At 40.3% G+C, this 22284-nt stretch overlaps 1 protein-coding gene across 4 annotated transcripts in view; it reads left to right on the top strand.

Moving 5' to 3' along the window:
- Positions 1-9425, top strand: part of LOC124253461 (arf-GAP domain and FG repeat-containing protein 1-like) — a 49861-nt gene extending 40436 nt beyond the window's left edge. For 3 of the 4 annotated variants that reach the window (XM_046687238.1, XM_046687242.1, XM_046687241.1), the window contains one exon: positions 1092-3005. In XM_046687238.1, the coding sequence (XP_046543194.1) occupies positions 1092-1648 (557 nt within the window). In that variant the 3' untranslated portion in view covers positions 1649-3005. Of the gene's footprint in view, positions 1-1091; positions 3006-6987 lie in introns of those variants that run through there. The other variant, XM_046687240.1, reaches the window with a different exon arrangement.
- Positions 9426-22284: the final 12859 nt, after the last annotated feature.

Here is a 22284-nt window from a genome sequence, read left to right as displayed (position 1 = left end):
TCTGCTCTCTGAATTCCACTAGTTTGTGTACATTGTTCGCTGGAAGGAGAAATACTTGGGTTATTGTAGCATTACATAGATTATCTCCCCTTGTGGCCATGAAGGTCAATGTTTGTGCATGGCTATGTATATAAACAGTATAACATGCATGATGAGTAACAGGTAGAATAAAGTATGGGAAAATACCAAACTGTGATGATGAATGGTGTTGACCTCAAATAGCTTGGGCTGGTCTATGCACAGTTGCTCGATCAGGTATATGGGAATCTGCTGACTTAGGTTTGGATAGCAGATCAACATTGACTGTATTGTTTGGTCCAGTACCACCTTCTGTGGTAAATGATCACAGACAGCTCCAGCCAAGCTTCCGTCACTCACTTTATGACTTCCATACATATATGTATAAACACTGTTCTCTGTCTTGTGACGAGAGGATTAGATGGTGGCTGACATGTTCCCAATCTGGCTAGGTCATCGTAACCTTACAAACTGGCTGGTATATTACACCTTGGCATGATATGTCCATGGTATCGCTTGCTAGTGTAAATACCCTCACTCACCCAGTGTAGTGCCTAACTTGATAATCATGATAGTGTTGCCATGAGACGTAACTTGATGCTAGTGTTGCCATGAGACGTAACTTGATGCTAGTGTTGCCATGAGACATAACTTGATGCTAGTGTTGCCATGAGACGTAACTTGATGCAAGATGACATAATGTGAGTTTTTGTGCTAGCTCATGTCTTCATGCTGAAGTGGTTTGTTATGTGCTTTTATTCATTGTTGAAGCTATATATGATTCTGTTGCGTATGAAAAACAATTAAGTGGACAGGTTGCTTTAAATATATATACACCAGCTGGTCATTATTAGTCATTTTTACACGTACATGTCTTCAAGTAATAATTCATCATAATGTAATATACTGAAACATGTTAATGCTGGTGTTTACGTAATAATATATATCATGAAATCATAAGGTCACTAATATTCAAGTGTAATAAAAAGTTAACAATCCTTCATAATATTCAATGAGGTAAACCACTGATTTGGATAAGACTTATATGACTGATTGGTGCCTTGTTTCCCCAGCTGCAAACCCATTCGGAGGAAGTACAGGTACGACACCAACAGCAGGTGCACCGGCCCCAGCGCAGCCCAACCCCTTTGGAGGAGCAGGACAGGGGTTCCAGCAGCAGCAGCCGGTCGGCTTCGGTCAGTTCGGTGGTCAGCCTACTGCACAGCCTGCTGGGGCAGGGTTTGGACAATTTGGTATGCAGAATGGAAGTGGTGCGTTTGGAACGACAACAGGAGGATTCCCCGGTTTTACACAGTCTGCTCCGGCTGGAGCCAACCCAGGCTTCGGGGCTCAACCTCAGACAGGATTTACAGCTGCACAGCAGGGATTCCCCACCCAGCCCCAGGGATTTACAGGAGGGTGGGGACAGCCCCCTCAACAACCAGCAGGAAACCCTTTCATGGTGAGCTCTTACCCCCCAATGCCATCTCCAGGACTCATGGCAACTCAAATGCAGAACCCCCATTCAACTCAAATGCCAACCCCCTATCAAGTTCAAATGCCAACCCCCCATTCAGGTCAAATGCTGGCCCCTGGGGGTCAGTTTCAGCCCCACTCTAACATGGGTTGAGAATCTTTTACTAACCGACTGATGTGTTCTGTCTGTATCCCACACCTGTGCAATATAGACGATGGTACTGACATTCTTCAGGGAAGATACGAGATGGTGGCTTTGAGTCAGCTGGGCTGAACTATGTGATACAACTTTCCTGTCCTATGTTGTACCATGTCTATGAGACTTTAGATGTTCAGTATTATCAGTCTGTGGCATTCGTGTTCATCTGAATCATTCATAATTAGGACTATTTTGAACTTAGTTTTAATTGAAAATATCAGTAGAGATGAAGAGTATATTTAGCTTTGTATAAGAATGGTAGGATCACTTCATTGAAATTGATACTGATCCAGAAGCTAGTCCCATGGCAAGTCTCCTCAAGTGATGGCATTATTGCCTGCTACGGCATAAAGTAGGACCATTAACCTTCTGATGTCAAAGTTAGACATCTGTTTTTTCTTATTCTGACTTTCTTCCTATCATCACTCCAACCTGATCTGCCGTCACTGAGGTCACTCTGTGCTACTGTTGTCTTCTTGCTCTCATGTAACCCATGGCCATGTACAGCTGTGCTGACACAGCTCGTGGGGCTCTGTATCTGTGTGTTGTGTATAATACTGTTTGTATCACTGGTGTATCGAGTGTATTGCTGAGTTTGTTGTGTGACAATGTGTGTAATACTGTTTGTATCACTGGTGTATCATGTGCTATGCTGTATATATCACGAGTGTGATACTGTGCGTATCCAATGTTTAAACGTGTGATACTGTGCGTTTCAAATGTATAAATGTGTGATACTGTGTGATTGTGTGGCAGTATTTAGTATTAATGTTGTTCAGCTGATCCATGACGTCGCTGCATGACGTCGCTCCATGACGTCACTCCCAGCATCATGTAGATGTTTCCTCAATCATGAGGGACTGTGGCGGTTATATATCTTCTATATCTACTATAAACAACCACATGGCCCTCGGCCACGTGATGATAATCCAGGCTACTGTGGACTCACATGGGACAGCTTCAAACATGGACAGGGGCGGTAGGGTAGCCGATTTGTTAAGTATTCGCTCGTTACGACGAAGACCTGCGTTCAATTCCCAACATGGGTACAATGTGTGAAGCCCATTTCTGGTGTCCCCCGCCATGATGTTGCTGGAATATTGCTAAAAGCGGCATAAAACCATACTCACTCACTCACTCACTCACTCAAACATGGACACTCTAGATCTCCTTCCGAGGCAAATCAGCTGGAACTATTACAACTAGAATTGGCAGAGAAAGTTTTAAAGCCCTGGGGTAGGGGTATTGAGACTTCTGGCATTAAGCCAACAATGCATGTGTTATGTGTTTTGTAAATAAATTATTGTCTTTTTGTTTTGGTTATTGTTCTTGAGTATGAGATTTCTGTGTTGGTCTTGTTTTTGTCATGTTGGTGATATTCACATTATGTTTAATTGCTATGTGATAGTGTCATGTTACACATTGGGACAGGGTTTTACATTTCAGTATCCAGTGTTCATTAAACACACTTAATCTGCTATAAAGCATAATTCTTCTGCACATCAATTTAATTTTCCAATATCACTTCTTCACTTCCTGCTTCTATCCTGTATTATGTTAGGATAAACAAAGGGGTAGGTTTAACATGCAGTTGAAATTATAATAAATAGGTCACAGAACTGTCAATTAAACAGCCCTCAACTCATAAGTCCATTTGAATCTAATAAAAGTGACCTTTTCTAAATTCCTTATTTCATAATAGTTTCTGGGACAGTTGGGTAGCCTTGTGGTTAAATCATTCACTCGTCACTCTGAAGACCTGGGTTCGATTGGGTACAATGTGTGAAGCCCATTTCTGGTGTCCCCCACCTTGATATTGCTGGAATACTGCTAAACGCGGTGTAAAATTCACTCACTCACTTATAATAGGTTCTAAAAATGTATTGTAAAACATGACAAAGACATCTTCTCCTATACAATGCAGATACTCTGTGCAAACTAATTGAATAGGAAAGATATTTCTCTCAGGTATTTCAACTTCAAAGTCATCAAGGTAAATTTGTTCTTGTCACTACAGTGGTATTATGACCATCATTTTCCTGCAGTGTTTTCACTTATTATTGGATTATATAGACATAGATGTTCAACTGGATTAAACAATACATATGTCTATCCAGTTTGTTTTTACATATATTTTACAGCTGTTACACACTGTGCAAAACATAAGCATAACAAACACATATCCCATATCTGAATACACATACAGGTCATATTATACTATCTGATGAATAACAGCTCATGTGTGCCCCATCCCTGATAATATAGCAGTGGTATCACCTGCAGTGTATCCGATAAGGCCACAAGAAACAAACTGTTAGATTTTCCACTTGCTTTAAGAATGTGAGGCTTTATATTTTTCCATCTCAGAGCCTGTATGTGTATTAACTATCAGCCAGTGTCTGCTACACCAAGTGTGACTGGTAGGCTTGTGTATGCAACCAGTACATTTGGCAACCGTGAGTGTGTTACTGCATCTGGGGTTACTTAGGGACAGTCAGATGGTTTGAGGTTTGATACTGAGGCCAGTAGGGAAACAAATCTCATCATATTGGCTTAGAACTAACACTTTAATGTAAATTTGATTGTTTAGAAAATTGTGACTATGCTAGAACAAAACTTCATCTTGAGAATCACCCAATAAATAAATATGGGTAAGTTTAAGATGATGATGTGTAGATTACTAATGTTACCTTAAGTCTGGATATGCGTGATGGGGTAGCCTAGTGGTTAAAGTGGTCGCTCGTCACGACGATGACCTGGGTTTGATTCCCCACATGAGTACAATGTGTGAAGCCCATTTCTGGTGTCCCCCGCCGTGATTTTACCGGAATAACGCTACAAGCTGCGCAAAACACTACACACTCACACAAGTCTGGATATAGATTTGAGGATTATGTGCCCAGTGTCAGAAAGTGATTCCTGCAGAATACCCCTGTATGGTTGCCATGATCCACATCAGGAAATAACTATAGTCATATTGCCACACTGCTAGGTGGCTCAGTCTCGCCAGCAATCATCTTTGGGTCATTGAGACACTAACCTATCACCAGGTCTCACACTGGGGTACCGATAGCCCCGTCAAAAGTTGAGCCCCGTCAAAAGTTTAAGCAGACTGTTACTGCCCAGTCGCATTTGAGTTAATAATGCATTGTACCACTTGTCCCAATCTGACACAGATTCAGTTTGTGATGTTTGTTTTTGTCATAAACATCATTATCATGCCCGGTGTTAATAATGCATAAACATCATTATCATGCCCAGTGTTAATAATGCATTAAACAGAAAGATGTAAAGAATGCATTCCCATATTCCATATATTTTTATGTTTTGATATACTGTGATTATGGAAAAATATGTGATCACATTGCTGCTGAACATATAGAGCAAGTATACTTGTTTCTTTGGTTGAAGTGAACTTGGTGACATACAGCACCTTTACTTCAAATAGCCCATTTCTGGTGTCCCCCGCCGTGATATTGCTGGAATATTGCTAAAAATGGCATAAAACCATACTTTAGTTAAACTGGTAGGTATTTTAGTTCAAACAACAAACACCCCCAATACTGAAAGTGGGACCGACCCACTCAGCTTACACCCCCTATTTTTGCAATAAACGTGGCCCTAATTTTCACCCTTCTTGCTCTAAATGAGAGTGGTCCAACTTCTCCCTCCTCTACAAATATGTATGTCAATGTAAACATGGGAGAGTTCACTCTTGGGGACATTTAGGCCAAGACATGATGTCAGTGGAACAGTCCATTTTGTGAATCGTAGCATATATTAATCGATAATCACTCAAAAACATACATTTCCCATAATCAGTGAATTTCTTTCTAACTCAATGCATTTATCATTCTGATTGATGAATATATTTTTATAATTTATACAATAACAAAATGTTTGCACATGTATAGTTGATATCTTCATGCCCCCGATATCTGGACATACCCTAGTGAGATAACACTATAGGCTGTGATCTATTGTCTGTTGTATACCGGTTGATAACAAGCTTAATCACACTTCATGTTTTGACAGTTTCATTTCGGTAGATATGTCTTAAAGACATTCATTGTATGATCCATTACATCAACTGATCTGGCAATATTGATTAATAATAGTAACTGTGCAGCCCTATCGTAATCTGCCCATGCTTTAGGTGCTTGTGTCGTTCCTATCCTGGTGTAAACCTGAAGTAGGTATTACTGTAATTGCCCTGTTGACTCAGGTCTATATGCTGTTTACTCAGCCAAGCCGTCCTTATATATTGAGCACTAGAAAGGAAGTGAAGATGGTTTTGTATCTTTATACAAAATAGGATATGTATTTTTTACAACTTTTATATAAAAATATTGTTTTTGATTTGTAATATGAAAATATTCTCTTTACAAAAGACTTCTTGCAAATTTACCTAAATTCTGAATTCTATATGTTACTAAGAAGGTGTAATCACAAATCTAACATATGTAACCTAGATTCATCCCTGACAATTCGATGATAATGTTTCACATAGTGCTAGAAGTCCTGTGTGGGTGAGGGTCAGTAAAATTTGTGAAACAGGGGAAAATTATGGCCTCATTCTATCAAACATTTTATGCACTGGGACTATCATAAGTCTTATGTCATTTGGGGGCGGTTGGATAGCCTAGTGGTTAAAGCATTCGCTCGTCATGCCGAAGATCAGGGTTAGATTCCCCACATGGGCACAAAGTGTGAAGCCCATTTCTGGTGTCCCCCTCTGTGATATTGCTGGAATATTGCTAAAAGTGGCGTAAAACCCAATTCACACACTCACTCACTCACTCACTTATGCCATTTCATCATGTTAGTGCTGTGGTGGGGTAGCCTAATGGTTAAAGTGTTGGCTCGTCACGCCGAAGGCCCTGATTCGATTCCCCTATGGTACAATGTGTGAAGCCCATTTCTGGTGTCCCCCTCTGTGATATTGTTGGAATATTGCTGAAAGTGGCGTAAAACCCAATTCACTCACTCACTCACTCACTCACTCACTCACTCACTCACTCAGTCAGTCAGTTAGTGCTAAGCTCACTCACTCACTCACTCACTCATAAATCTATGCCTCAGTCATTATGAGTCATTGGAGTAAGTAGAATGGGGTAGGAATGAGCAATCGGATGCACGGATCTCAAGACAGAACGTATGGAAGACGTGTGTGTGAAGGTTGCGTCCTTCTGTAAGTTTGTCTTGAATGTGTCTTCTATGTATCAGTATTTATTTCATGCACATGTTTATCAGACTTTAATGATATGTACTAACAATTATCCTTCTTCTTTCAGAATGCGTTATCCCAACAGCAAGTTCCGCCAAGGGGAAGCTCAACCAATCCTTTCTTGTGATGTGACACGGGACAGCTTCTCTGTCGCCACGTTAACCAGAAGCTCCTGTATTCTTACATGCAACACAGATACAGCATGTGCTGTTTCCATAGGGATGGTTGCCTTGGATGACGGTCATGTTACCAGTTCTGATAGTTACCATGGCAACAGCAAACTGACAGCTGTAGATCCAGCACTTGGTTGTAACAATTTTGTTGTGTGTTACCATGGTAGTGGTTCCATTCCAAGGGGATATATTCAAGTATGATCTGTGACAGTATGATTCTTGTGATATTGTCACCATGTTGTCATGGCGACAGTAGCAGATGACTTTGGTATCGGCCAATAGATGTGTGATCTCTTTATGGTGCGATTTTACCAAGTGACGATATTTTAGTTTCATTGTGTATCAGTCATCCTAGATCACATGACTGGAATACAGAGGTCATGTGACTTTCTCTACTGCACTTGCTTTAGCTTCCTAGCACAGTGAGATGTGTAACGTCATCGGGCAGTGCGTTGAGTAGACAGTGTGTCAAGATGGCCTGTCAGGTCATCACCATCGAACTCAATTATCGCTGTGGATATTCCATTTCAGCATATTACTGTTTTTCACTATGTTGCTTATTCTCAAAGCTAGTTGCTGCCAACGTTGTCATTCTTGGCTACACCAGCAACTCAACCCATAATGCACCATGTATGCACAGACTCAGTATTCCAAGGCAATGGGTCGCCCACATCGTATATTTATCACACAGATATATTGTGATACATTTGTTTATGTTATCAACTAGGAGATGAATATTTAGAGGTTTAACTATGTCAAGGTCGGTGCAAGGTCATGGTTGACCCCATGGTGACCTTGTATAGTTAAAGGAATCTCCATTACATGTATATCAGTTTCTCTATACAGGAAGGTGTCATGGTAACAGGGAGAGGAACATATGGTCATATATTGTTGATCCTCGTTACAGCCAATAGGACAATATATAGCCTTATTTTCCAGCCAATATTTGTAACACTGTGGCCATGACACCCTGATACCATTCAGCAAGGCAAGTTAGAGCTGTTGTCTTATGGTGTTATAATCTTAGCGTTATAGCTCATGTGTTGGCCATAGGACACAGACTTCTACTGAGTTTGTCAAAAACCATCTCTGACATGCCAAAGAATGCATATTCAAACTGAACTGAAGGGCCTTCACTCCCTTTGCATGTAGTTTTGGAAGAGAATGTGTCCTGATTTGATAAGTAGTCAAAACATTTGAAAGAAGTTGGTAAGCAACACAATGTTCAATCTAGAGAAGCAAATTGACTTATTGAAAATTTAGCTCAGTTGAATCAGCTATCTCATGAATGTTCTTGAGTAGAGGATACGGCAATTAAATAGATGGCTCGTCAAGTTTCCTTCATAAAGGAGGGCTGCTCTTTTATGACATGTCAGCCCATGTCCAATGAGAATTGGAGACAAAAGGATAAACATTGTGTATCAAACAGCAGATGATTTACTTCCATTTGTGCAGTAAATGGCTGTAGTACAGCAACGGCCTTCAAACATCCCTTGCATTGTAACCTCCATGTGACCTGAGAGTGTAGGAAGTCATCTGTGGGATAGCGCTTGTTTGAAATTAAGGGAAATATTTCATCAGTAAATAAATGTTGCCAGTTTTGAGGGAAACATTTTATCCATTTTATGATAATTTATGTGGTGAAATACAATTAATTATTTTTTATGTCAAACTGTTTGCTTGATGAAAAATTTCCCAGAATATCTCTCTAGTAACATGTGAACATAAGCAATAACATGCATACTAGCCCCTTTTTTTCATTTGGACGAATTAGGTTTAGGTGATAAGGATGTTGGAGATATCCTAGAAATGGTTGAGTGCTGTCAACACAAACCACCTGCTGGTGGCAGGCAAGAGACAGCAGCATGAGAAGCAGTTGTATGACCAGTGTTATCCCTGTGTTTACTGTCTTCACACAGACAGGTGTTATTGATATTATACCCTGTTATACATGTTTTTGTACAGCCAATCTGGGCGATATTATTGCCATCAGCAGCTATACAGATATAGCCTCATTTATGACAGGAGAGCACATGCAGGCATGCTTATATTCCAGTATATCAGTGAGACTGGGTAACTTGTTCTGGCAAACTGGGGGAGTTGTTGCACAGAGTTGTATACCTTTGTCATTCCAGGATCCGATAATCATGGGTTTGAATTTAAGCTTAGTCCTGATTATGAGCCTTGGTTTGTCATCACCATTAGCAAAAAATTAAACAGCCTTCATATTTAGACAACAATAATGTGCTGTTTTTACTTAGTTCACTTTCACAAGACTAAAATGATGGCCAAAATATTGGTGAGAATAAAGACTGATTCTATTTCTGTCTAACAGTTGTTAAACCTTCTCGTGTATCACCAGCTATAGTGAAAGCATGACAAAGTGGGTGAGACCTTGTGTGTTGGCTGATTGCGTGACATCCCTGTCCGGGAGAGTATTGATTGGTCACAACTATCACTGACTCACTCAGTAAAATCAGTTATGAGATTGACGTCCAGCCACCATCTCCTGACTTGCTGTGCAACATGGCATGTCATTTCATATTACCGAAAAGATGTGCAGCAAAGCATGTCATGCTGCATGTGACTGAAATACTGTGCAACATGGCCTGTCATGCTGCATGTGACTGAAATACTGTGCAACATGGCATGTCATGCTGCATGTGATTCAAATACTGTGTAACATGGCATGTCATGGTGCATGAAATACTGTGATGCTGCATTTGACTGAAATACTGTGCAACATGGCATGTCATGCTGCATGTGATTCAAATACTGTGTAACATGGCATGTCATGCTGCTGCATAACATGGATGTCATGCTGCATATGACTCAAATACTGTGTAACATGGCATGTCATGCTGCATTTGATTCAAATACTGTGCAACATGGCATGTCATGCTGCATTTGATTGAAATACTGTGCAACATGGCATGTCATGCTGCATGTGACTGAAATACTGTGCAACATGGCATGTCATGCTGCATGTGATTGAAATACTGTGTAACATGGCATGTCATGCTGCATTTGATTGAAATACTGTGCAACATGGCATGTCATGCTGCATGTGATTCAAATACTGTGTAACATGGCATGTCATGCTGCATGTGACTGAAATACTGTGCAACATGGCATGTCATGCTGCATTTGGCTGAAATACTGTGCAACATGGCATGTCATGCTGCATGTGACTGAAATACTGTGCAGCAAAGCATGTCATGCTGCATGTGACTGAAATACTGTGCAACATGGCCTGTCATGCTGCATGTGACTGAAATACTGTGCAACATGGCATGTCATGCTGCATGTGATTCAAATACTGTGTAACATGGCATGTCATGCTGCATGTGACTGAAATACTGTGTAACATGGCATGTCATGGTGCATGTGACTGAAATACTGTGTAACATGGTGTGTCATGCTGCATGTGACTGAAATACTGTGCAACCACGTGTCATGGCATTCAACTCAAGCCTATTCAAGCATTCCAATGTCCCAGGATAAGCATGGCTTCCACCTCCATCTCCCCAACATTACCCTAGTGTAGAGGTTGAACGAATATATTACCCCACACCCTTGCATGATCCCATTATTATCTGTTTTATGTTATCACTTTCAGTATTTTGTAGTACAAGAGCAAGTTATGTGTGCAAATTATTCTCTGTGACAAGTCCCAGACAGAAAACATACTGTTCCACTGTTGATAGGGATGTTGAATATTTCCATGCTACACAAACATGATTCTCACAGTATGGCTTATCTCATAATCTCTTCAAAAGTTGAATTGTATATTTATAAAAATGGAAATGTGATTTGAGCCAGTGTGGTGTAGTCTACTAACTTCCTCCATCATCACCAAGTCCTGTTGTAAGATAATATACCGACTGCAGCTACAGGCAACACTGCTTGTGATGATATAATATATATACCCCAGCTGGGATATACCTGGGCCAGCTCAGAGGCTCATACCTGGGCCAGCTCAGAGGCTCATCACAGGTGCAGTAACCTAGGCCTATAACAAACAAGGTTATTACGAACCGGTGGCTATAACTAAGTATTCTTTTTTGTCCTGGTCACTTGTATGTTTTAGTTTGCAACGAAGTATTGCCAAATCAGGCAAAAATTAGTGGGCCCGTTGATTTTGGCATAACTGTTGTATACCGTATGCATCAAATTTCAATACAAATTCCTGAATTGGAAATGTAAATTGGCCACTTTGTGTTATCTTGTCATAAAATAATACATTGATGGCTCTTGCTGACTTGTATTGCATTGATAGCAGAGAGTCAACAGGATGAGGACACCTTCACTCACTCACTCACTCACTCTTGTGGAAGAGTATGGATGGTCTTATACTTCTAGCAATATTCCAGCCATATCCCAACAGCTGACACATCGTGCCTATGTGGGGAACAAACCCTTCAGTGCAGGAAATGAGTGCATTACCCACTGGCTCCACCCACCTCCCTGTCCTGGTAAAGACTTGTCAGGGAAGAGTTTCTGTAACTTGTTATTGGGTACACATTTTATTACAGCTTACCAAGGTTTTCTGTGTTGTCATTGTCAGTACTTCCCAGGCTTGTACACACTAGGCTCCTCCGTCACTGGGAATACATGTAGCGAGTATTCCATAGTGACAAGTCCAGACTCAAGACATGACATGTGCAATAACATTGTGTCTACCTTAGACTGAAGCAGTAGGTGGAGCTGATGGCCCCAAGGTCACAGAGCATGAGAAATATTGACGTGTGTGATGTATCTGATCAGCCATTGTCAGAGCGCCACTGGTTGCCCTCTTGCTGGCATCGGGACGCTGATTGGCTGACTGGTTAAATAAGTGTCCTACACTGCAATCTGGCCATATGTTTGTACAGAGGATTAAGGAACCTAGTGCGTGCATACTGATGAAGTTCTGCCGATGCAGTGTTTTGTGAAGGAAGTCATTGTGAGCATTATACTGCCCCCTTGTTTCTTGGGCTTTGTTACTCTGTACCTCATATGTTTATAGTTTGATGGCAACTGCATGTGCATGATATTTAAGTTGACATGGTAACCATATTTGCTGTATTCTGTGCAAGGTATTCCAAAGAAGTGGCAAGGATGGTCACTTATTGAACACTTCGTCAAGCTGGGATAAGCATCAACATGATGCCAAATGGCTATCCAGATAATCTGTTTGATGCTACTAATATGACACAAGCCACGTGGTACACGACTTATTCTTAGGGTATAAATCTCAATATTCTCATGGAAACAAATAAGGGAACACATTAAAGTACAAGTGTTCCTTTATACTTTTCCAGGTTTCTTCACACGGTATGCATTGCATTGTGGGTATAATTCAGAGAATAAATAAAGGAACACTTGTACCTTAATGTGTTCCCTTATTTGTTTCTATGAGTATACAAATAGAAAGAAAGAAGTAAAAATAATTCAGCTGGCATATTATGGATAAATGATTATTTGCACCAATCATAATATCACACTAAAACAATTACTAGAACTTTAAAAGATTGTATTATTATTTTATGGTGTCTGACAACCCTTTCAGTGATATCCATGGGGACTTGCATTGCCACAACTAGAATTTTTACTTTTTTAAAACATTTTTTCTGTCTCTTCTCTCCCGCCTCCTCCTCTCCCTCTTGCGAGTCTCTTTATCAAAGTGTGTATTGAACATGTATATAAGCAGACAACAAGTGACTGCCACATATACTACGAAATAATAGTTGAAGACACCCATGTGACTATAGTTACTCTGCCATGCTATGACCAATCAGCTGTAGTATTACAGAACATCCGGGTGGATCGTTTCCCCTCTTTGAATGGTATTCATGGAAACCTTTCCAGAGAGATGATGTTTACTTGTTACTCTTTTTAAGGCTTTCATAAATGACATTTCCAACCAAATTTTAAAAAACTTTAAGGCATGTATGTGTAACTGGTATAACTATTACACTATAAACATTACAGTGTGGATTAACATACTTGTATCTGTGAGAATGTTTCTCATCAAATGTACCTTATCATCAACTTACTCATGTTGGGCATGTTTTGGTCGATTCATTGGAGTGACTGGACTTGTGAACACAATGTTTGATATGAAGGTGTGATCTGCCAAATTAGGACATGGGTATGTCATGAATTTGGCAATGAGGTATCTTGCATTTGGTTGGGTGACGTAATCATGTCTCTAGTGACCAATGATTTCCCTACCTTGTTTTGTATCCCAGTAGCTGTATCACAGTAGCTGTATCCCAGTAGCTGTATCCCAGGTTGACAGTTCTGGAGCAGGCTGTCACTTATATATGGTACATGACACTAAATGTAGCACTGAGTATACCGCTGTAGGGACGGAACACCGACTCTCTGGCTCTGATTGATCTTTCATCAAGGATTAGCTATGGTCCGTGTTCTTCAATTACTTTGACTATTTTATGATTACTGAAAACTTACGGGGCATGGAAATTTGATGCTTTATAACTATACCAGCAGAAACGAGTACGTGTCCTGAATTCACCACGCAGCCTCTTACTGTTGAAATGAAACGTAATAAAACCCAAAATGTTTCACCCAGAGAGTACACTTCCATTCATGAATGGATGGGAAGAATCAAAGTATACACAAAGTACTTAATGAAGCACCCCTGTATTTTTGCAATGATAGCTTTTCAACACGCACATAAAACTTCTCGTGACCACGATGGAAAAACAAGTTTTTCTGACCTGAATGATCCTTTCACTCATACAGAACGACAAAATGATTGGAATCCATGTTGATGTTATGATCAGGATTACTCATTTTAAAAATCACTGATTTTCATACAAAACCATGTCTGTACAAGTATGTACCTGGAATGCTTAATGTTGAATTTATTGGTGAATGTGAACGTTCAAAATGTCATTTTGCCTGTTTTGCAATACCGAGTGTAACCTCCATGTGACTGTATGACAGCCCCTGTCAGTCTCCTGATACTCTGAAGCAGCAGTGTGCGTTACACATTGGGCCAGGTTCTGTACAGGAGGATCCCTTTGTTGCACAGACCGACCAATCATGTCCTAGATATGCCCGAAAGGTTTATGATCCGGGCTGATTCAATCGTGAGATATATCAGGGGGTGCTTAACTAAGTTCTTTGTGTATATTTACGGTGTTGTCATGTGAGGGGTTCAGTGTCACATGCTTTCAACGTCAAGGATATATGGCAAGTGGTATTGAAAAAAATCTTTAGTTTTAATTTCCTTTGATTTTTCATGTTTGACAATATTTAAGGAACTGCATTAAGTGCAGTTATTTATTGGCTGATGAATATTGTGGATTTGGCTTGAAGTGTAAGAACATTTGATGAATGAGATCTGCAGGTTTTACTATACCACTCAAAACTGGTTGAGGATCTCCATTTCTTTCACATAACCCAAGTTAATCAGTTGTTGCATGACAGATTAGATATAACACTAAGTATGAGAGAATCAGGTGGACCTGAATTGTGTTGAGTCTTCTTTAATAAGGCCAGATCTATGTGTTTGTTTAACAGATAAGTCTGTTTCGCTAAGGTGATTCTTCAAAGAATGCTTTGTGATTGAAATATTTTTTAGATGTTTTGTCCAGGCTCATTAAAATCGGATCTTAGTTCTCACTAGTGGACATGTTGGAGCAAACTTTCCTCTGACGAGTCAGACTTTTAGGGAAGTGACCCGTGGAATGTTTAATACATGTGACTCTGAATGGCAGCCAGTCCCCTAACGTCAGTGATTATCTGTTCCTTCAGGCCTAGAAAAAATGTTGTGGTTACCATTACTTGACTGACCTGTGACTTCTGGTGCTGACCCCTTTTTTTTAAATCGGTATGGATAAAATAAGCTTTCCGATACCATTGTTTTTCCCCAGGCACCAACGGACATTGGTCATTTTGATAGAGAAAGTCGACATGATGACCGCAATTAATTGAATAAATCATTTATTCATTGATATATGTGTTATTAGTATGTACTTTACATCTAAAAACAAATGTTAAAAAAAATGTCCTACCTACCTACCCTTAATTTTATAGAGGTGTAATCGGAACATTGTTATTATTTGGCCGCAATAGGATTATAATTTGAGCAGGACAGACTTTGCAACCCATGGTGCAGTGATGTACAATATAGGTCAACCAATAAATAATCCAAAATGCTCTAGAGTAAAGCTTTCACATTTCAATTCAAACCTCAGTCAAAATATTTTTCACAGGGTAGTCACCAGTTTGAAACTAGTACTGTATGGCACAGGTTAGCTGCTTTCGGAATGGTCTATGTCAGTGTTTCTAGCTAAGGGTGGAGCGGTGGAGTACCCTAGTGGACAAAGTGTTTGCGTGAAGACCTGGGTTCGATTCCCCACATTCATACAATGTGTGAAGCCCATTTCTGGTGTCCCCCCACCTTTGTGATATTGCTGAAAGATTGCTAAAGGCAGTGTACAACCATACCAACTCGTCACTAGCCTAGGGCCATCGAGTCATTTCATTTATTCTTCAAAGATTGCAGAACGGGTTCTGATGAAACATCTAATAGAATGTCCTCGGTTCTGTATTATTATTTTCTCCGTAGTGAGAACTAAGATCTGATTTTAATTAGTTTGTGATAATGGGAAAATAGGGTTCCATGGCAATACCTCGTGCCTGTTGGCATACTGACCAAAACAGTTTGTAAAACAAACATTAAATTGTCCTTGCCTTACAGGAACTTTATTTGAAATATCTGTATTATTTGGGAGGAAGACAGGCAGATTGGACTGGGCATGTTGCTTTAAACTGGACTAGACTCCGAGAGTACTCCAGCCACGACAGAGGCAGGGTGCTGCTGTTATATTGATGCTATTCAGTATGAACAGAAATGTGAGTTCTGCATTTGGCTTAGAAACAATGTGCCGTTGCTTGTCTTCTGTTTTGTATGATTCCGTTCTGCTGTACAGTACATAAATATGACTAATATGTATGTCACGTGTTTGTTGTTTGTTATGGACATGGATATTGGACACAATAGGTTTGTTCAACACCAACTATACACATGGTCAAAAAATATCACAAGTTAATATTTTTCACAGTATCAATATGGGGAACACCAGCTACATCAGTCCGTCAGTATTTGGACCGTTCACTGACATCTCCACAATCCAACTGCCTCCATCGATGCAGCTTCTGCCCATGGAGTTAATGTTGGAGTCGCCGTCCCTGGCCGCATCGTAACAAGACAAAGTTATGAATACACTGTGCCATTAAGTGGCTTCCACAAGTACATAGTATCACATCTGTGCTGGCTGAGGGGGTTAGACGGCTGACTTTATGTGTTGGCGATTAGGTGCCTGACTCTGACGGTGTGGGTTCGAATCCTGGATGGGACTCGAACCAACAAAAGTACAAGAATTGGTACTTTACTGAGGAAGTGTATTCCCAAATATGACGCGTTACAAAAGACTAAGTGGTGCTTATTGTTATCCTCAAGGAGAAAGGACTGGACTGCTTGGAGTCCGTATACTATGTCCAAGTGGGATGTCCATGTTAAACAGTGGCTTGGTATCTCAATGGGCCAGCACTTTAAACCAGCATTAATCGGTTATCTAAAGCAATGGAAACAATGTTCCCACCAATAATGACACCTAACTGTGATTGTCATCTGATTGGTTGCTGCAGTTTTAGGAAACGTAGGTACGCTAGAGTGAAAACATTTTGTGAATGGGTAGAACAGAAAGGTGAAGGTCTCGAGGTAGAGATGCTCACACAAGTGTTATTCAATGTCTTTAAAATGGTACTAGTGGTTAAAGCATTCACTCATCAAGCTGAAGACCTGGGTTCGATTCCCCACATGAGTACGTGTGAAGCCCATTTCTGGTGTCCCCTACCATGATATTGCTGGAATTTTGCAAAGAGCAGCGTAAAACTGAACTCACTCACTTAACCAGCCTGGTATATATGTTTTTGTACACACCTTGCCATATTTTCAAACCTAAACCATATTGTGAGTGGAAACTGCACGGAAGTTTGTATGTTAAAGTTAAAGCCATCCCCCATGTTGTAGTCAAGTGGTTGATGTCCGTCCTTGTCATATCAAAGACCAGGTTTTGTACATGGATAGAATATGGGAAGCAAAAACATAACTCTGATGTGACCATGCTATTACATTGCTAATTAATATTGCGTTCATTAGTTTGATCATATCAGTAGTTCCAGCCTCACACCCTCCACATTTTGAAGGAACATCATTCCAGCTACCACTGCTCAAAAGCACATTTGTTTATTCATCATAAAAAAGACAAAAATTACTGTCACCAAGACCTCATGAGTGTCCCAAGTGGGAGATGCTTGTAAGAAGTGTCTGAGACTGCCATGTATCACACAGTGAAGACAATCTGGCGAGTACAGTAGTAAATGCAACTTGCTGAGATCCAATGTGAAGAAGATGGTTCCATTGAAGTGTATTGCTCTTTCAAGGGATATCGCTATATGTTTCTTATGTGTCAACAAGTGCGTACAAGTGAACACAACAAGTGGATATGAAATCAGCTACTATCTCTGTATCCCTGTTCCGCCATGTGTTGACGGAAAGCGTACAAGGGACCTCAACAAGCGGATATGAAATCAGCTACTATATCTGTATCCCTGTTCCGCCATGTGAAGACGGAAAGCGTACAAGGGACCTCAACAAGCGGATATGAAATCAGCTACTATATCTGTATCCCTGTTCCGCCATGTGTTGACAGAGTGCGTACAAGGGACCTCAACAAGTGGATATGAAATCAGCTACTATCTCTGTATCCCAGTTCCCCATGTGTTGCCATGTGTTGAGTGAAAGCGCATAAGGGACCTCAACAAGTGGATATAAAATCAGCTACTATCTCTGTATCCCAGTTCCGCCATGTGAAGACGGAAAGCGTACAAGGGACCTCAACAAGTGGATATGAAATCAGCTACAATCTCTGTATCCCTGTTCCGCCATGTGTTGACGGAAAGCGTACAAGGGACCTCAACAAGTGGATATGAAATCAGCTACTATCTCTGTATCCCTGTTCCGCCATGTGAAGACGGAAAGCGTACAAGGGACCTCAACAAGTGGATATGAAATCAGCTACTATCTCTGTATCCCTGTTCTGCCATGTGAAGACGGAAAGCGTACAAGGGACCTCAACAAGTGGATATGAAATCAGCTACAATCTCTGTATCCCTGTTCCGCCATGTGTTGACAGCTACTATCTCTGTATCCCTGTTCTGCCATGTGTGTGACGGAAAGCGTACAAGGGACCTCAACAAGTGGATATGAAATCAGCTACTATCTCTGTATCCCTGTTCCGCCATGTGTTGACGGAGAGCGTACAAGGGACCTCAACAAGTGGATATGAAATCAGCTACTATCTCTGTATCCCAGTTCCGCCATGTGTTGACGGAGTGTGTACAAGGGACCTCAACAAGTGGATATAAAATCAGCTACTATCTCTCTATCCCTGTTCCGCCATGTGTTTGACAGGAGGCGCATAAGGGACCTCAACAAGTGGATATGAAATCAGCTACTATCTCTGTATCCCAGTTCCGCCATGTGTTGACGGTGTGTACAAGGGACCTCAACAAGTGGATATAAAATCAGCTACTATCTCTGTATCCCAGTTCCGCCATGTGTTGACGGAGGCGTTCTGCCATAAGGGACCTCAACAAGTGGATATGAAATCAGCTACTATCTCTGTATCCCAGTTCCGCCATGTGTTGACGGAGTGCGTACAAGGGACCTCAACAAGTGGATATAAAATCAGCTACTATCTCTGTATCCCTGTTCCGCCATGTGTTGACGGAGTGCGTACAAGGGACCTCAACAAGTGGATATGAAATCAGCTACTATCTCTGTATCCCTGTTCCGCCATGTGTTGACGGAAAGCGTACAAGGGACCTCAACAAGTGGATATGAAATCAGCTACTATCTCTGTATCCCAGTTCCGCCATGTGTTGACGGAGTGCGTACAAGGGACCTCAACAAGTGGATATGAAATCAGCTACTATCTCTGTATCCCAGTTCCGCCATGTGTTGACGGAGTGCGTACAAGGGACCTCAACAAGTGGATATAAAATCAGCTACTATCTCTGTATCCCAGTTCCGCCATGTGTTGACGGGGTGCGTACAAGGGACCTCAACAAGTGGATATGAAATCAGCTACTATCTCTGTACTCCACCCTTGTCACATGGCGGAACTGGGATACAAAGGTCAGAGAACAAAAAATAAAGTAACAACACAAGTGGTATTTTAACATTTGTATTTTAAGATAAAATATTAATTTGATATATGTGTATAGATATAGATATATTTACATCATATTTCAAGTATCAAAAATTATTTCTACTTGCTTACCCCCCGTGCTCAGTTTAACAGCCATGTATTCACCATGAGGCAAAAGCTGCTAGCTCACAACCAGTGACATGGAAAACAGCAATTCTCTCCCTTTGATACAAATCCGAAAAACACTGATGTTTTTGGCCAGCCAAAACATATGCACAGGCGGATCCAGAAAGGGGTGGGGGTGATGTGTGTGTGTGTGTGCACCCTCTTTTTGTCCGGAAAGTTTAGTTATTTACCATTCAAAGTATCGTGAAAACGGATGAACTGTGCACCCCCCTTTCTCAAAAAGCTGTATCTGCCCTGATATGTTGCAATGAACTATAACCTTATAGGTTTATGGTCTATTCAATGACACTGCATTACAAGCCACTTTCAAACTCTGATGTATGTATGATAAAGATTACTTCAATTGATATATGACCAAGGGAGAGAACACTATGCAACAATGAACATGAACATATTACATACAATACACTGCAATATCATTCAAAGCCAGTTTCTCCTAAACAATTCATGATTTCAATGTGTCGTATAGAAAACACAATGTGTCGTATAGAAAACACAATGCAATGTTACAAATGAAAAGAACAACTTATTATTTGAAAAATGTAAGTTAATCTTGGGTACAGTTATTTCACACAAGTCCTTTTGATATACCACTCAAGAGGAGTTAGGAACAGGCAATTGTTTCATGAAACCAAAGTTTCCTAGTGGCTGCAAGAGTTGTATGCCCCTGGGAGTTGAGATTGACATCCAATGATCGAGGGAAAAATACCAGCGCCTTGAGCATGTACTAGTTGCGTGGATATGTGCACTATATAAATATCCAATATTAAAAAACTAAAAAAAAATTAAATTGTTTCATGAAATTTTAAGTTAATCTGTGACGGCTGGTGGATACTACAGCAGCCTAACAATTGGGGGTGTTCCTCAACTTGTATTGAATAGTATACACAGGGGGGAGTGAACTGTTGTGGAATAACTCCTGAACAAAACGAGAAATGTCCAGTTCTTCTTGTATGATTACTTACATCAGTACAAAGGACTACAAGCTCTCTCACTTAAACAACTAATTACTCTTTATTTGAGTAGCCTGTGCCCATGCCCTTCAGATCTGTGTGCAGTGTGCTAAATGGGAGATACCATTGTGTAGAGCTAGCTCCCATTGTATATGAAGTTCTAGCTGGGATTAATCAAGCCATTGAATGACCCCAGCAACACCAATACTGTTAATCCCTACAGTCAATATATACTAGCTGGTGATTATAGGGCATGGAGGATGGAGCTTAACGCCCCTTTAAACTGCATTTCAGTTTTCTCACATGAGATACTACAAGGAAAGATGCTGCCATATCTTTTGGAAGAAGCTTTAAAGTGATGTTTGGATTGGTACAACTTTGTTAAATCCAATCACCATGGACATGGTGCTGAGACAATTAACTTGAATATAGTACTCTTTACTTCTAATGAAAAAATAACCTGACATCCTAGTGTCAAAACACTTTCTTCTGAGTTTTAATTTTTAGATGTCATATTATAATGACATGGCCAGTTGAAACTTGGTGTACTCCTCAGGGAGTTGATAGTTTACATTCATCAGTTTAATGTGATGCACAATGTAGTAATGATTCATCTGTACCAGGCCAATTACCACAGAAATATATTTGAACTTTTCATCAAATCAAAATTCAAGTTCTTTCAGTATATGTCAATTGGATTTCTGGGGTGTTTTTTCAAATGTATTTTGTTAAAAGAATGGCAATACAGAACGAAATATACCACTTGAACTAAGACATAATCCTTATGACAATATCTCAAAATACAAAACAGCTCGCTTGGTACAAAATGAAGTGTTGTAAGTTCAGAAAAGAGTAAATTATTTCCTTCCATATTAATTACATACATGCACACACACAAACTAACCTGACAGCCATACATGATGACCGGACAGAGACTACAATCTACGTCCCGCGTTAGTGCATCAATGAAAGGAAACATTCAGTGCTGTAATCGGAATGTCCGACCATACGACTAACACAATACTGGCAACAACAAAACATGACTTGCAGTCTAATACACAAAATGTAGTTCCAACATTTCGAGAAGAGACTCTAAAATTATCACATGAAAACACTTGCAAAGAACCCAGGAGTGAGACAAAACTACCGACTAATACACTGATAACATCCCCTTGAATAACAATAAATTCCCAACATTGTAGGTGCAGGCTCTAGGTTGTAGGTTCTATAACAGTAATATTCCCACACTGAAAGTGCAGTAATCCACAGTAGTATATGCTGATTATCTCCCCTTCTATAATAGTAATGAGCCCAGATTGCAAGTGCAGTAATCAACTGCATGGTTTAAGTTGATTACCTCCCCTTCAATAACAACCAACAAGATGAAACGTTAATTACCTACCCTTCTAAAGCGATACATTCATTACATCGTAGGTGCAGTAATAAAAATAATGCATAACATGTTTAGTACCTCTCCTTCTATAACAGCAAATTCCCAACATTGCAGGTGCAATGATCAACTAGCCAGAGACTCCTCCGTGTGTAGAAATTCTACAAGATATTATACTGGATGTGAATTACCGAGTGTGCATTCACTGGTACATAGAAAAATTCAAATGTTTAGAAATAAATGCAGCTATTTAAAAATTTGGTGTCACTTTTTTCCACATATAATTTGAAACTTTCAAATCGATGACTAATACTTGTAGATTCTTTTCAGTGGTGGTTCTCAATGTCCAACAACCAATGGCCCCTGATCATCCCCAAACTTACATCACTTGTGGTAGAGTTCTGTGTTAAAGTTTTGACATTTCTCTGG

This window comes from Haliotis rubra, unplaced genomic scaffold (genome assembly GCF_003918875.1).
Source record: "Haliotis rubra isolate DU_JTF1 unplaced genomic scaffold, ASM391887v1 Scf540, whole genome shotgun sequence".
In the NCBI taxonomy this organism is placed as follows: Eukaryota; Metazoa; Mollusca; class Gastropoda; order Lepetellida; family Haliotidae; genus Haliotis; species Haliotis rubra.
Note: the sequence above shows the minus strand (reverse complement) of the source record. Positions and strands in the feature narration are given on the sequence as shown.